We start from the raw sequence: 14,098 nt of genomic DNA, 5'->3' as shown, positions 1-14,098 counted from the left end.
AGATATCCGCATATTATATGTCAACGTGAAGGTAATAGTGGGTCTCACGTATCTATAAACATACACTTACTTCATGGTGTATGTTTCACGATTTGGGGTATCGAGGGTAACGAAACGATGGTTGAATTAATTCAATATTTTGTTTTTGTTTGTTATCTAACGCCACATTCAGCAATATTCCAGCTATATGACAGAGGTCTGTAAATAATCAAGTCTAGACCAGACAATCCAGTGATTGACATCATGAGCATCGATCCACGCACTATTGGGATACGATGACATACATCAACCAAGTCAGCGGGCCTGACCACCTGATCCCGTTAGTCGCCTCTTACGACAAGCATAGTCGGCAAGCATGGGTTGCTGAAGACCTCTTCTACTCCGGATCTTCACGGGTCGAATAAATTTAATAACGGCAACATACATCATTGACTAAAAGTTAATCATGTTTCTCTTCGTACTTACTTACTTACTTACTTTGGAGATTTAACGTGCGCTTTCCGACTGATGCGTATTTCGCACACGGGCCCGGCCAGGCCATTTAATGTGTTTCCGAAAGGGGCGAGGGTGGTCTGTGCAACCCAAGAGGGGGCTTTAGGGGTTGCTTATATAGAATTTGGGAATTTTGAGATTTGGAATAGATGCCGATGGGGTTGGGGAGGAGAACTAAGGGAGCTGGGTATGGTGGATGATTGTTTGTTTATGTGATTTTGATTTGGTAGGTTATTATGGTTTTAGATGCGTTTTATTAGTTCCGTTTTTATTAAGAATACGCCTAAGGCCTTGAAGTTTTCTAGTTTATTTTGTGGGTTTAGTATTGCTTCTAGAGTGAGAGCCTTGTTTAGATTGAGGGTGGTTTGTAATGCGGTTCGATGTGTTAGGTAGTGTGTGCAGTGGATGAGTGCGTGTTCTGGGGTTTCTGGTTGTTTGCAGTGTGGGCAGTTACCTGTAGTGTGTTTTTTAAATTTTTTTAGGTGGTTATTTGGGTTGGTGTGTCCTGTTTGGAGTTTAGTGATTACTCTGTCGATTTTTTTTGATGGATGGAGAATTTTTGGTTTGGTTAGTGGTTTGCTGAGCACTCTTTTGATTTGGCTATTTGAGTTTAGATATAGGTTATGCCATTTTTTTGTGATTTTTTGTTTGTTTACACTTTTAATTTCTGATTTTGAGATGGGTAAGTTTAAGCTTATTTCTGGGATTTTGAGGGATGGTTTAGCTGCTTTATCGGCGTTTTCATTACCGTATATTCCTACGTGGGCGGGTATCCACAAGAAGGTTATTTGTTTGCCTGCTTTTGTTAGGTCGTTGGAGCTTTTAAGTAGATGCTGACATATTTACTGGTAAAGGACATGTTTAATGACCCCAGGTTTTGGTATTGTTCATTTGCATGTCTCTTTGTCTTGGTAGAGAGACGGTTGGACAATGGAGAGATAGAACTGTGGATTAAATGGTTAGGTCTACTGATGCCTTCAGTGACAAATACTTACAGGGAATAATAGCTACAGAGTACGTGTCTCAAAGGCCAACTTGGCCGGATGTTTTATTTAATCAATGAGTGTCAACTTTTGTAACATAATGTAAAAAAAAACACGTGGCACGAAAATAAACTGTTTAAGTTCAGTGAAATTACAGTTTCAAAAGTCATTTAAATTCTTTGTTATCTTGTTGGAAGAGTTCATTTTACTTAAGGGATAAGGGTACAAGTGTGATGTGCACTCATCCATAAGTTTGTTTTGATAGTAGTGTAGGCGATATGAGGACAGGCCAGATGAGGACAGGCCTGCTCCATACGCCGGAGTTCATTAATACGTACACTGTTCAAACAGATTAACCCACCATACTGTATCTGCGTCTACAGCTCCATCTCCAGTGTGTTCATGGCAATTCATGGTTGGAGTAGGAAGTGTTTTGTTGAATGCATCACGTCATTTAAGTGGTTAACAAACTCACCAACCGGCAACAGACCCGTGTCCACTGGATGTGGTTGTTGTTATGACGGCTAAAAACTTTAACACATAGAAATTATAAAGTAGACCCGATTTATAAAAACTTCTTTATTTTACTGTAATGGCGACGTTTCGGTAAAGATCAAGCTTGACAACGGTATAAGGATCTTTACCGAAACGTCGCCATTACAGTAAAATAAAGAAGTTGTTATCCATCAATTGGGTCTGCTTTGTCATCCGCCAACTTCTAAGAAATGCCTAATGATTATCAAACAATACAGACATTAAAATAAAGGATAATTATATTGAACAATGTATCTGTTTGTTGGCATCTCTGTTGTAGGTTGATATATCGTATAACATACATTATACAGTGTCTACATGAATGGTGATGGTTACCGGAAATCGCCCGGGTTGTCCTGACTGAGGTATAATTGGTTCATCAAACATTAACATGCTCAAAATAATATCCGGATGTCAGGGTTTCAGTGTATTAGGGGGCTGTTAATGTTTAAGGATCCGTCTGTTTTCAGTTTATATGATGATCTGTATAGATATTCAGGTTTGTTCAAAATCAATAATTCCGTTAACGTGTCGTTGTTGATATATATGCCCATCCAAACAGATGTGTATGTTTTGCAGATATCAGAACGAACAAACGTGTGACTTACGAACTTAATATCCCTTGGATGCACCTCTCTTCACCACGTGCGTAATAATTAGAGGCCATCGTATGATAGTTTTGATATCCTACCCCTATCAGCCCGAGGTCCCTATATCAGCCCGAGATCCCTATATCAGCCCGAGATCCCTATATCAGCCCGGGGGCCCAAGGGATTCGAGGGTAGATATGGGGGTCGAGGGTAGATTTGGGGTATGACACATATATAACCTTTTTATGATATACCACAACATCAATTTGTAAAAAAACATATATATCCAAGTGAATGCAATACATTTTCACCTTGTTTGAAAGACATCCTGTCTGGGAAGATAGGCGAACAGACGAGCAGACGATGCACTCAGGGACATCATTGCAATTTCTTACCAGCCGAGCCGATATCGATCGCCCATTGAATATATTTACAAGCCATATCAGGTATGTAGGGTGTGTGATACGGGTGTGGTTACCCCGTTACCTGACCTATGACCGTTTCCTGTGAAATGAACCCGTGAAGATCCGGGGTAGAATAGGTCTTCAGCAACCCATGCTTGCCGTAAAAGGCGACTGTGCTTGTCGTAAGAGGCGACTAACGGGATCGGGTGGTCATGCTCGCTGACTTGGTTGAAGCATGTCATCGATCCCAATTGCGTGGATCGATGCTCATGATATTAATCACTGGATTGTCTGGTCCAGACACAATTATTTACAGACCGCCGTCATACAGCTGGAATATTGCTGAGTGCGGCGTAAAACAACAAACCAACAACAACAATCCTGTGACAATGTCTTCCAAGATGAAAATGTATGACATTAACTTGCAAATAGATACAGTTCATTATGTGCATGTGCGATAGCGCCAGGATATAGACAGCATATAGATAGCAATGCATTTTGAACCGGCGACGGATATCAGCCCGAGCGGAAAGAAATTGAATTTGAGTTACGTCCCTTAGTGTGTCCTCTTCTCGTCTGCTCGGCAAGCTTTCCCGTGACAATGTCTTCCAAACATGGTGAAAATGTATTGCATTCGTTTGCAAATAGATACGCTGTACAATTTGATGTTATGGTATATGATGAATAGGATACCATATGGCAGTTTTCATATCATACCTCATATCAGCACACAAACATCATAAATATGTTTACATGTTGGCTTGTTCTTTCCAATCCTTCAATTCTTTTTATAGTTTTATATGGGTAGTTTTCTCGGCAAGATAACAAACAAACGTGACGTGTCATCGACTAAGGTTAGAGTATCTTCTCTTTAATAAAGGGCACTTGTAGGAATATTGTCAGTTTGACTGTATGGAGCAACGCAACTGTCTTAAAAACCAGGTTTCAGTTGGAACTAATATCATCTGTTGTCACTGTCAGACTGACTAATCATTGACTTTCTGACATAATATATTTTAAAGCGTACATTCAATGAAAACTTGAAATTTCGAGGAACTTTTTTTAAGAGATGAGAATTGGTTTCAGGACGACAGAATTTAAGAATGACATTTCATGTATATGACAAGGATGTAATCGCGCTTGTGTGTTTTGGAGGGTAAATATCCCGTATTTGGTGTATACACTATGTATTTAGCTGGCCTACACCTCATCTGGCCTACACTAAATACAAATGGTTACTTCCACACCCCTGTTGTGTACAATGGTACTGTCCATTAACCCATTAATGATTTCATTCATTAATATGAATTAATGACCTGAGTACATGGGCCTTTGAACTAATCCGATGTTTTCATAGTGGTATCTGATCCTTGAATTTGTTTTGACTGTTTGTACAGGATTACTGTTATAATCCACTTTTAACAGGTCTACTCATCTTAAAAGTTTGTATATACATTACCTTACCTGATATAATCCAACCTGAGCATTTTAACAGAGGATGTTTTTTTCCCACTACGCCCAGGCTCTGTGGAGACAAGTTGTGGACAGAGGCCTGGCCCGAGATTACACCGACAACCCAGGAGTGCATACCCACATCAGAAGAGCTGCAGCGTTGCCGCTTCTACCCCTAGCTGAAGTTCAAGATGCCTGGATTGAAGTGATGGAGCAAGGACCAGATGGGCAGCAGATCACCAGGTTCAACGACTACGTCACCAGCACATGGGTGGACTTCAATGCCAGGTTCCCTCGAGCCCTGTGGAATCAACCGGTCCACGCTCCAACAACCACCTTGAAGGTTTCCACAACGGCCTGAAGAAGAGAATGCCGAGAGCCCATCCCAACATATTCCAGTTTGTGAAAGAACTCAAGAAGATCGAGACAGCAGATAGACGGTCAAGAAGGCAGATTGGACTGGGTGGACCGAGATGCAAGGATCGAGAGACTGAAGCAGCAGCTTGCTGCTGGCAGATCAGTGATCCAGTTTCTGGATGCAGTTGGACATTTCATCAAGTTACAGTAATGTTGCTAGTAATGAAGTAGCGCTAATGTTATAAAACACGAAGATGATGGATATAACTGTACAGTGCTATGATAATATATGTGTATTTATGATATTTGATGTTGTGAAAACATTTGAGTTGTGAAGATGATCTCATATACAAAATGAAATAAAGTATCAAAAGTCATTTACATTCTGTGTTATCTTGTTGGAAGAGTTCATTTTACTTGAGGGATAAGGGTACAAGTGTGATGTGCACTCATCCATAAATTTGTTTTGATAGTAGTGTGGGCGATATGAGGTGTAGGCCAGATGAGGACAGGCCATTTAGCTCACCGATGCTCGCTAAATAGAATGTTTATTCCCACTACAGGGTATTTACCATCCCCAAACACATTCGTGTGGCGTTAAACAACAAACACACAAACAAATGTAAATTAAGAATGCAAGGGTACTTGAGCCAATCAGAGGTCAGCTTTCTAAAACGATTTCAACTTCATTTCGTTGATAAGGAAAATTTCGTGACAACCCCTCAAAGAACACATATATTCCTTCGATGGTACTCCCTTCGTCACGGATGTAAATGCCATTGCGCTCAGAAACGACAGGGTGCATATACGATCCACACAAATATAATATTGCGCTGCCGTAATATAATACCTACATTCACCCAGAAACGACAGGGTGTATATACCATCCACTATAATATAATATTGCGCGGCCATATTTATATCTACATTCAAACTTCACGATCACTCCTACTGAGTGAGTGAGTTGGGTTTAACGCCGCTTTTAACAGTATTCTAGTTATATCGCGGCGGATCAGCTTGATGTGGGAGGAAAGCCCGAAGTGATGCAGGTATCAGACTTTATCACTTCGGTGAATCCCACGAGCACGGGTATGGTGCTGACAAACCTAGAAACATAATCGGGGCGAACTGGGATTCGGACCCACAATCATAGGTTTCTGGCGTGCCCAAGGGACGCAACTCTGCACAGCGAATCGCGGCGCCTTAGTCGACTAGGCCCCCCGTGCCCCCCCCCCCCCCCCCCCCCCCCCCTACTGAGGAAGATTAGAAAGTCCACCTGCGGCTAAATTCCTAAACTGGGAGTATGCAACCAAACAACACATTTCACATTACCATCTGCCCTATCGGGTACCCATTCATCACTAGATGAATAGAGGCAAAACTCTAACGAAATCACACCCTTGATGATCATCTCGTATTTCTTCACCCGATGTTTCAGTATCCAAGAGGATCTAGAAGCTCCAGCAACCAAGTTCGTCAACTGGAACCTCCCAGCAACAAACACGATTCGCCGCCATGTTTGCTGAATATCTCCGCCTTTGCGAGACCACATGCCATAACCACCTCCGACTGTCATACATCCAGAACATTTAACACTGCACGTCATATGTTTAAAGTCGCCGTCACCCTTTTTGTGTGAAATATGTTCATGACATACTGTAAACTTTTAAATATTTTTTAGTAATAAAAGTCATACATGGCGGATGTAAGTTTCATTCAGCAGAGAGGTGAGCAGACGTACAGGCGTGCTGCAATACGACGTCGTACCCTCCACTAAGGTTGGGGAATCCCAGGGCGCAGATCCACAAAGCCTTTTTAGTGTTACGACTGTCGTAACCCCATACTATAGTATAGACCAGGGAGTCTGCGTAGGGGAACATTTTAATACAAAAGTGAGAAAATAATTATGTAGTAACTCTCCAATGAGCCATATGATCTTGTCTTCATGCTGATTGGCTTGTTCTTTCCAATTGTTCTATTGTTTTCATTGGTTGCGAAGAGATCCATAGCAACGTGACGTCATATGAAAGCATTGTCGCAAATAATGGAAGATGGCGTCATTCATTAATCACGACGATGTCACAGTGAGTGAGTGAGTATGGATTTACGCCGCTTTTAGCAATATTCCAGCAATACGACGGCGGTGGGAACCAGAAACGGGCTTCGAACATTCACGAGCTGATGTCGCTGCTCCAGATGAGGAGTCCTGCATTTTGCCAATTTTCTCTCAGAAAAATGACGATGGGTGGTATAAAGAATAGATTACACTCAGAAATACGGACTATCGGTCTCGTGAAATAATGTTGACAGTTACATAATTAGGACACTATACAAAATTAATTCGCTCACATATCAATATGTTTCACTACATCAAAATCGTCATGCCCAACATGCTGGACAGTTATGAAATTGTATATTCCCGACATATTATACTATTCCAACATTGTTCGGTATATTCCGACATGTCGGACGACGTGAACATCGTCTTAAACCAAGTTTCATAATGGCGATGTCGATGTCGTAGTCTACATTCGGCTCCCTCCAAGAAATCTAGACCTTCCTATTTCATGTGACGTAAGTTCACAATTTGGTTACATGGTTCAACAGTTGTCTTAAATGTTAAAAATATTCCTTAAATTAACAGTCCTAAAATGACGACCAAAATACAAAAGACCACCAAAATAACCTCATCTGACGCGCATTTTTTTATATCCATTGTGTTGATGTCTGCAAACAAACACCCCGGATCTGTCTTATAGACGCGCGTGCATGCATAGGTGCACCACCCCAGTTTTTCGGTGCATGAGGGGCCACACCGGGCTGTGTGCGTTAAAGCCATCATCATCATCATCATCATGATCATCATCATCACACTATAATTCAGCCTCGCCCTATGACAAAGTATGCATGTCAACTATTCTGGATTTAAATTATGTAAATTAAACAATTATGAACAGCCAGGGGCTGCATACGTGCTGGAATAAATTTTACACATTAATGTACGTTGCCCTTCATACTAAACTGTCGTCAATGACACATCATGATTAATTAACCCCGTTGTTAAGACCATAGCTGACATATACATGATTGATAATCAGAAAAAAACCTAAAGCTTATTATAAAGATGAGGTCGTCTCACATGGGAATACGTATATTAATAAGTTACACCATGTCCAGCTTTGTTGACATCAGTGAACACACGAAACATGTTTAGCTACTTTAGATCCTATGGTTTAATAACAACACCCTTGTAATTATTGTACGCTCTAATAAATACGTTGATGGGAGCGATTCACCAGACCACGGAGAAAAAGCATAGCAAGGTCCCAATAATTCGATAGCATCTTCCGATAATTCAAAAGAAATCCAAGAGAGGGAGTATCACTTAAACTTCTAAAACTATCATTTTCCTTTTGAATAAAATAATTTGTGCAGACAGAGCATGTAAATTATGTATAGGATTCCGACAGGGCGGTTCCCTCTCTGCTTATGTTATTCTTTGTGTCAGTCAGTATGCATTAAATCCTGTCGTAAATCTCTCAGCCGACGGCTCCACGTGTCATCATTCAACACGAACAATGCGAAAACAACCACACCCAAACCAGGGCCCGGCAGCGCGAAGTCACTCAGGGAAACGCCTTTCGAATTAGAGTTAGCTCCCTTTGCATCCGGCGACAATTCCAGCAGTTACTCAACGTGTACAAGCCTTAATGAAACTTTACTATAAATACGTTCATATACTTAGTATGATTAGTAAACGTGTGACTATTTGCAGTATCTTACTAACCTCGGATGAATGTATTATTGCTTATATCCATCTTGCGACTACCTGCGATAGAAATAAACATGGTCGCCATTGAGCCAATGATATTGCGAGCTATTTTGGGCTACTCAGCTGTAGCATATATACCCCGGAGACGGCTAGGTGTGGGATTCATGTCAGTCAACGACAAAGCGAGGAGGGCTGTACCGATGTATACTCTAGCGGGGATTAAATATAGAAGAAATGTTTCGATGTGTGAAACCTTCAGGTGAGTTTCAGTTTAAATACGATGTGTAATACCATGTTTGAATGTTTGTTTAATGTTTGTAATGTAGATAGCAACACCTATCAAGCTGCAAAATCTGGGCGTTGCTTGGTTTGGGATTCAGCTACACATGTGAAGAGATAATATTTTAATGTAAATTAGACTTTTCTTTGATTCTTAACAGGACTATCGGAATTCAATTTAGACCCAGCAGTGTTGACTTGCATAACACATTTATAAAATAAGTAATATTCCAGATTTATAGAGCTTAGTGGTTATGAAATAATATTGTTATATTTAATATATACTTTACATAGATAACAAAGACATCTACATTAGCCACACCTCTACGCCATTACGAATGGGAGTTTTTGATAATTGCCACGAACAGCTTATCATCACATAGGGACGGTCGGGTAGCCTAGTGGTTAAAGCGTTCGCTCGTCACGCCGAAGACCCCGGGTTCGATTCCCGACATTGGTACAATGTGTGAAGCCTATTTCTGGTGTCCCCCCGCCGTGGTATTGCTGGAATATTGCTAAAAGCGGCGAAAAGCCATACTCACTCACTCACTAATATCATCACATTGTTTTGTGAAAGTGTTGTAGACGTTTAATCACAAGCTGTTTGGGCTGACATAGAAATGAGATAGTCGAGTTTCATATGGACATAGCTGTCTACGCTGGTGTAAATTGTAACCCATTGTACACATATCATGCTATGTCATCTCTACCTGTAATACACCCAAACTGACAGGTCACAGTGAAAAGGCCACACCATATATCCCCACCCCACCCAATCCTCCTTTCAATAAAGGGTGTCACCCACATGTGTCAGTGTTTTTAATGCTACAGCTGCTTTTTCTTGTGGATGTTTACTATTCAGAGGTGTTTGTATTGTTAAGGTTCGACATAAACAATGATTGTTGTATATATTACTGAGAGTTGTTTGTAATGTCAAGGACTTGTTCTAAAAGGGGCACGGATGACCCAATCGTCTAAAGCGCCGCAATTCGCTATGCATGTGAGTTAGAATCCCGGTTCGTCAGGTTTGTCAGCACAATGCCCGAAGTCATGGGCCTGACTAAAGTGGTAAGCGTCTGAGACATGCTTCACCTCCCACATGAAGCTTGCACGCCGTGATATAACCGGAATACTGTTAAAAACGGCGTTAAACCGAACTCACTCACTCTTATTATATGACATTTGTAAAGGTGTTTGTATAAACAAGTGTTTATATTACAGAGGTTGAGGAGGGTCACTCCATCATCCGGAAGAAGCTGGTGGTTGTTGGCGACGGGGAGTGCGGCAAGACTTGCCTCCTGTACAGATTCAACAAAGGAGTGTTCCACACCAACGGTTACCTCCCCACCGTGTTCGACTCTGACGTCACAGAGGTACTCTACAAGAATAAAACAGTACGTATTCTGTCCTTGCGAGAGAGTTTGCTTTCTTTGCTTAACGCCATACTCGGCAATATTCCAGCTGCATGACGGCGGTGCGTATCTATTAAAATCTGGACCCGACAATCCAGTGATTGATATTATGAGTAAGGATCCACCCTTTTCTGAAGAAAACCACAACTCCCGCCAACCTCAAAACGATTTTTGGTCTACGATACAGTAATCGGATATAACCAAATCTAAATTAGTAAAATATTGTCAAAACAATGTACTTTCTGCAATCGATGTCAACAAAGGTTATTCATATTTACAATTTTGAGATATCCACTTCAACATTTCTCGTTCGTTATATAGTTGAAAGAGACGTTCACGGCCTCAGTAATATAGATAACAATAACTCAGATTGTCTAATGAATCATCTTTGTTGCCCAGGTTGAACTGTCGCTGTTTGACACGGCGGGGCAAGAGGACTATGATCGTCTGCGCCCCATCTGTTACCCAGATTCTGATGTGATTCTCGTCTGCTTCTCCGTGGACAACCCAGACAGTCTCCAGAACGTGGAACACACGTGGGTGCCGGAAGTGAGAGATTTCTGCGGGAATGTACCAATCATACTGGTAGGAACCAAATCGGACCTGAGGGAAGACTATGAAAACGCAAATGTGACCTGTATCAAGCAAGGACCTGTGAAATATCGAGAAGGAATGGCAATGGCTGCCAGAATAGGAGCTGTGGGATATTTGGAGTGCTCCTCTAAGACAGATGAAGGTGTCAGGCAGGTGTTTGAGAACGCCATCACGGCGTCTATGACGTCCAAAAAGAGTCGGAAACTGTTTCGAAGGTTTCGGAAGAGAGGTAACTGACATTCACGTTGTTTGGATCAAGTTGTCTGCTGGCTTTGAAAATGGCCGAAGGTGTCCGTGTGTTGGGCGATTCAAAACGCCCTGGTGTCCTGAGGAAGAGATACTGGCAACAATGGTGTTGTCAAAATGGCAAAGACAGCGCTTCGTCGGATCGCCACAAAACCATGTCGGGTCGCGACGAAAACACAGGTACACATAGCACCTAGTCAGGTATCTGTATGATGTGGAGTCAACTGAATGAAAAACGATTGGACAAATCCACAACATTCTGACGTGCTCCTGGATAAGCTTCACAACCCACCGGGTGTGACCGTGTGTGGAGTTTGTGTCACGTGTTTATGGTATACCAGGGAAGGCGTGCGAGTCCTTGGTACAACAATATTCGTGATTATTAAGTGCACGTATTGACAATATGATCTCGTTCACTTAAGATTGAAATGATTTGTGCATTTATACTTCAAGACTTTTTCACTGGAAGCAGCACGAACACAAAGAATTTGAAGAATCATTATTTCCCTTCTCATTGGCTGTAAATGCTCTTGTGCTATGCATTCCCGATGTAGGCTATTTATTTATACAGCACCTGTTTTACATTGCACATTGAATAAATAATTTAATGAACATCTTCTTTCGCACGAAATTTATTATTATTCCATACACCTTTAACTTTGTTGTATTAATGTCTGTATGTGTGTGTGTGTGTGTGTGTGTGTGTGTGTGTGTGTGTCTGCTTCTACTAGTTCGGACTAATGTCGGTTTTATAGTGCTAGCATGCAGGTTTTATAGTGCTATACAACAGAGATACCGCTCCGCAGTTTAACATGGATACATCTATAAGATATATTAAATAACGTCGCATACTGTGAATGTCGGTATACTGGACCCGTGAAGATCCGGGGTTAAGTAGGTCTTCAGCAACCCATGCTTGCCGTAAAAGGCGACTGTGCTTGTTGTAAGAGGCGACTAACGGGATTGGGTGGTCAGGCTCGCTGACTTGGTTGATGCATGTCATCAATCCCAATTGCGTGGATCGATGCTCATGATATTAATCACTGGATTGTCTGGTCCAGACTAGATTATTTACAGACCGCCGTCATATTGCTGAGTGCGGCGTTAAACAACAAACAAACAAACAAATGTGAATGTCGGTATCCTTGTTTCACATAGTGTATTTGTTTTACTTCATGATTTTGAGCTAATCACATACGTACACTAGGTGTGAAGCCCATGATATTGCAGGAATATTTCTAAAAGCGGCGTAAAACCATACTCACTCACTGCATCGCACAATCATTATTGTGTGTCTTTTGCCAGCATACAAACTCAATTTACATTACGAGCATGTTTGAATTGCACTTTTCAACTGAAGCATGTCAATATTAAATCGAATGATTAAATAATCACGCTTCATGTGCGTGGTATAGTCGAGTCATTGTAACAGTTGGGTGTGTCGTCTTCTCCTTCAGCAATGAGTTTGTTGGCGTGGCAACGACGCGCGCTGCAGTATGAATGGCGCATATTCAATAGCGGGGGGTTCACGCCCAAGATATTCTATAGACAGTATACACACGAAGCAGTGAGCTCTATGTAAGCTATACAACATGGGTCGCTGGAGTACATGTTTCTTCCATCTACTGAAAGACATGGGCGTATCAAATTTAATAGCTAGGTGTCGAATGTAGGATGCAGTCAAAAGGAAACGTGGCTATAGTGTGAATGCACCGGGACATTAAATGTGAGCTATACCCATCGTCAGTCTTAACGCACCCAATCTTTGAGGTATGGGTGCTAATCATGTGATACTTTCATCTCTAGGTTGATACTAATATTTATCATCCAATATATGGTATCACCACAATGAATTGCAACAAAATGTTTTGTAGATCATCGTGACGTCATCGGGGTGTGGGTGTGTGTGGTGTGTGTGTGTGTGGTGTGTGGGGTGTGTGTGTCTTCTTCCCCGGGACACGAGAGCTTGTCCTTAGACAAGCATTAACTATAACACGTGATATCTAGTGTTTGGTTTCTGTCCATTTCTCTTGCCATTTTGTAAAACGTACCGCTAGATTTGTAACTTTCGGAACTGTGGTTACACACCTATATGGGATGAGTGAAAGTTATCAAAACGGCAGGGCGGTCGGATAGCCTAGTAGTTAAAGCGTTCGCTCGTCGCGCCTAAGACCCGGGTTCGATTGCCGACGTAGGTACCATGTGTGAAGCCCATTTCTAGTGTCCCCCGACGTCATTCTGTTGGAATACTGCTTAAAGCGGCGTAAAACCATAATCACTCACTACTAACACGGCCATATAACAGTTATATCAAACCAGCTGTGTATTGTACGATGACACTCAGGTCGTACATTTTCACAACTCGATCCACACTGTTGTCAGCTCGTGCTACACGCATTGCACTCTGGGATCTATTTTCGCCCATAACCAGTTGTTCAGCCATTGCTACGTGCACTACTAGCTAGATGTTTATTATTTGTTTATTTATCGTTTAACACCATACCCAGCACCAGTCTTGCCATATAACAGCGGTCTGTAAAATACTGCCGAGAGAGAGAGAGAGAGAGAGAGAGAGAGAGAGAGAGAGAGAGATTGTGAAATCACATTACGTCATTGTAAAGGTAAAAGGAAGAGAATGAAAAAGGAAGCACATTGTTATCAATCGAATTTGTTTGAACACAAATGTTTGAAGGCTATTGTCAGTCTATTCTATAATAGTTGACAAGAATTTTATTTGGAGTGGGGGGGGGCTGCGATTGGGCGACACTGAGCTCCGTCTTTAGTCACATTCGCAATTGAGGACGCTGCGCAAGTGGCACCTATAAGCGGATATTCTACATACTTGTAGCACATTGTTTGGACTAAGCGTGCGCGAACCAACAATGGAACCAGGCAATGGTGTCTTCGCACCTTGTCATATGTCCTGCAACATCTTGAAGCGACATTAAAATCCCTCTATGCTTGCTTTCTGTATTCGGTTGAA

The 14,098-nt window shown here is 41.7% G+C and overlaps 1 protein-coding gene across 1 annotated transcript; it reads left to right on the top strand.

Moving 5' to 3' along the window:
- Nucleotides 1–8,731: 8,731 nt before the first annotated feature.
- Nucleotides 8,732–11,710, top strand: LOC139473785 (ras-like GTP-binding protein rhoA). The gene is made up of 3 exons (XM_071256543.1): nt 8,732–8,843; nt 10,085–10,257; nt 10,675–11,710. Exons 1-3 carry the CDS (start codon nt 8,819–8,821, stop codon nt 11,104–11,106), a joined length of 630 nt encoding a protein of 209 aa, XP_071112644.1. The 5' UTR covers nt 8,732–8,818; the 3' UTR covers nt 11,107–11,710.
- Nucleotides 11,711–14,098: the final 2,388 nt, after the last annotated feature.

The sequence above is a fragment of the Haliotis cracherodii genome, unplaced genomic scaffold (genome assembly GCF_022045235.1).
Source record: "Haliotis cracherodii isolate W230 unplaced genomic scaffold, xgHalCrac1.p SCAF_3, whole genome shotgun sequence".
Taxonomy (NCBI): Eukaryota; Metazoa; Mollusca; class Gastropoda; order Lepetellida; family Haliotidae; genus Haliotis; species Haliotis cracherodii.
Note: the sequence above shows the minus strand (reverse complement) of the source record. Positions and strands in the feature narration are given on the sequence as shown.

Bases quoted from the DNA above. Each gene is read 5' to 3' on its own strand.
- LOC139473785 (XM_071256543.1), top strand. From the start codon at position 8,819: ATGTTTCGATGTGTGAAACCTTCAG. The intron at 8,844-10,084 runs GTGAGTTTCAGT...TTTATATTACAG, and splicing joins TCGATGTGTGAAACCTTCAG to AGGTTGAGGAGGGTCACTCC. The intron at 10,258-10,674 runs GTACGTATTCTG...TTTGTTGCCCAG, and splicing joins TACTCTACAAGAATAAAACA to GTTGAACTGTCGCTGTTTGA.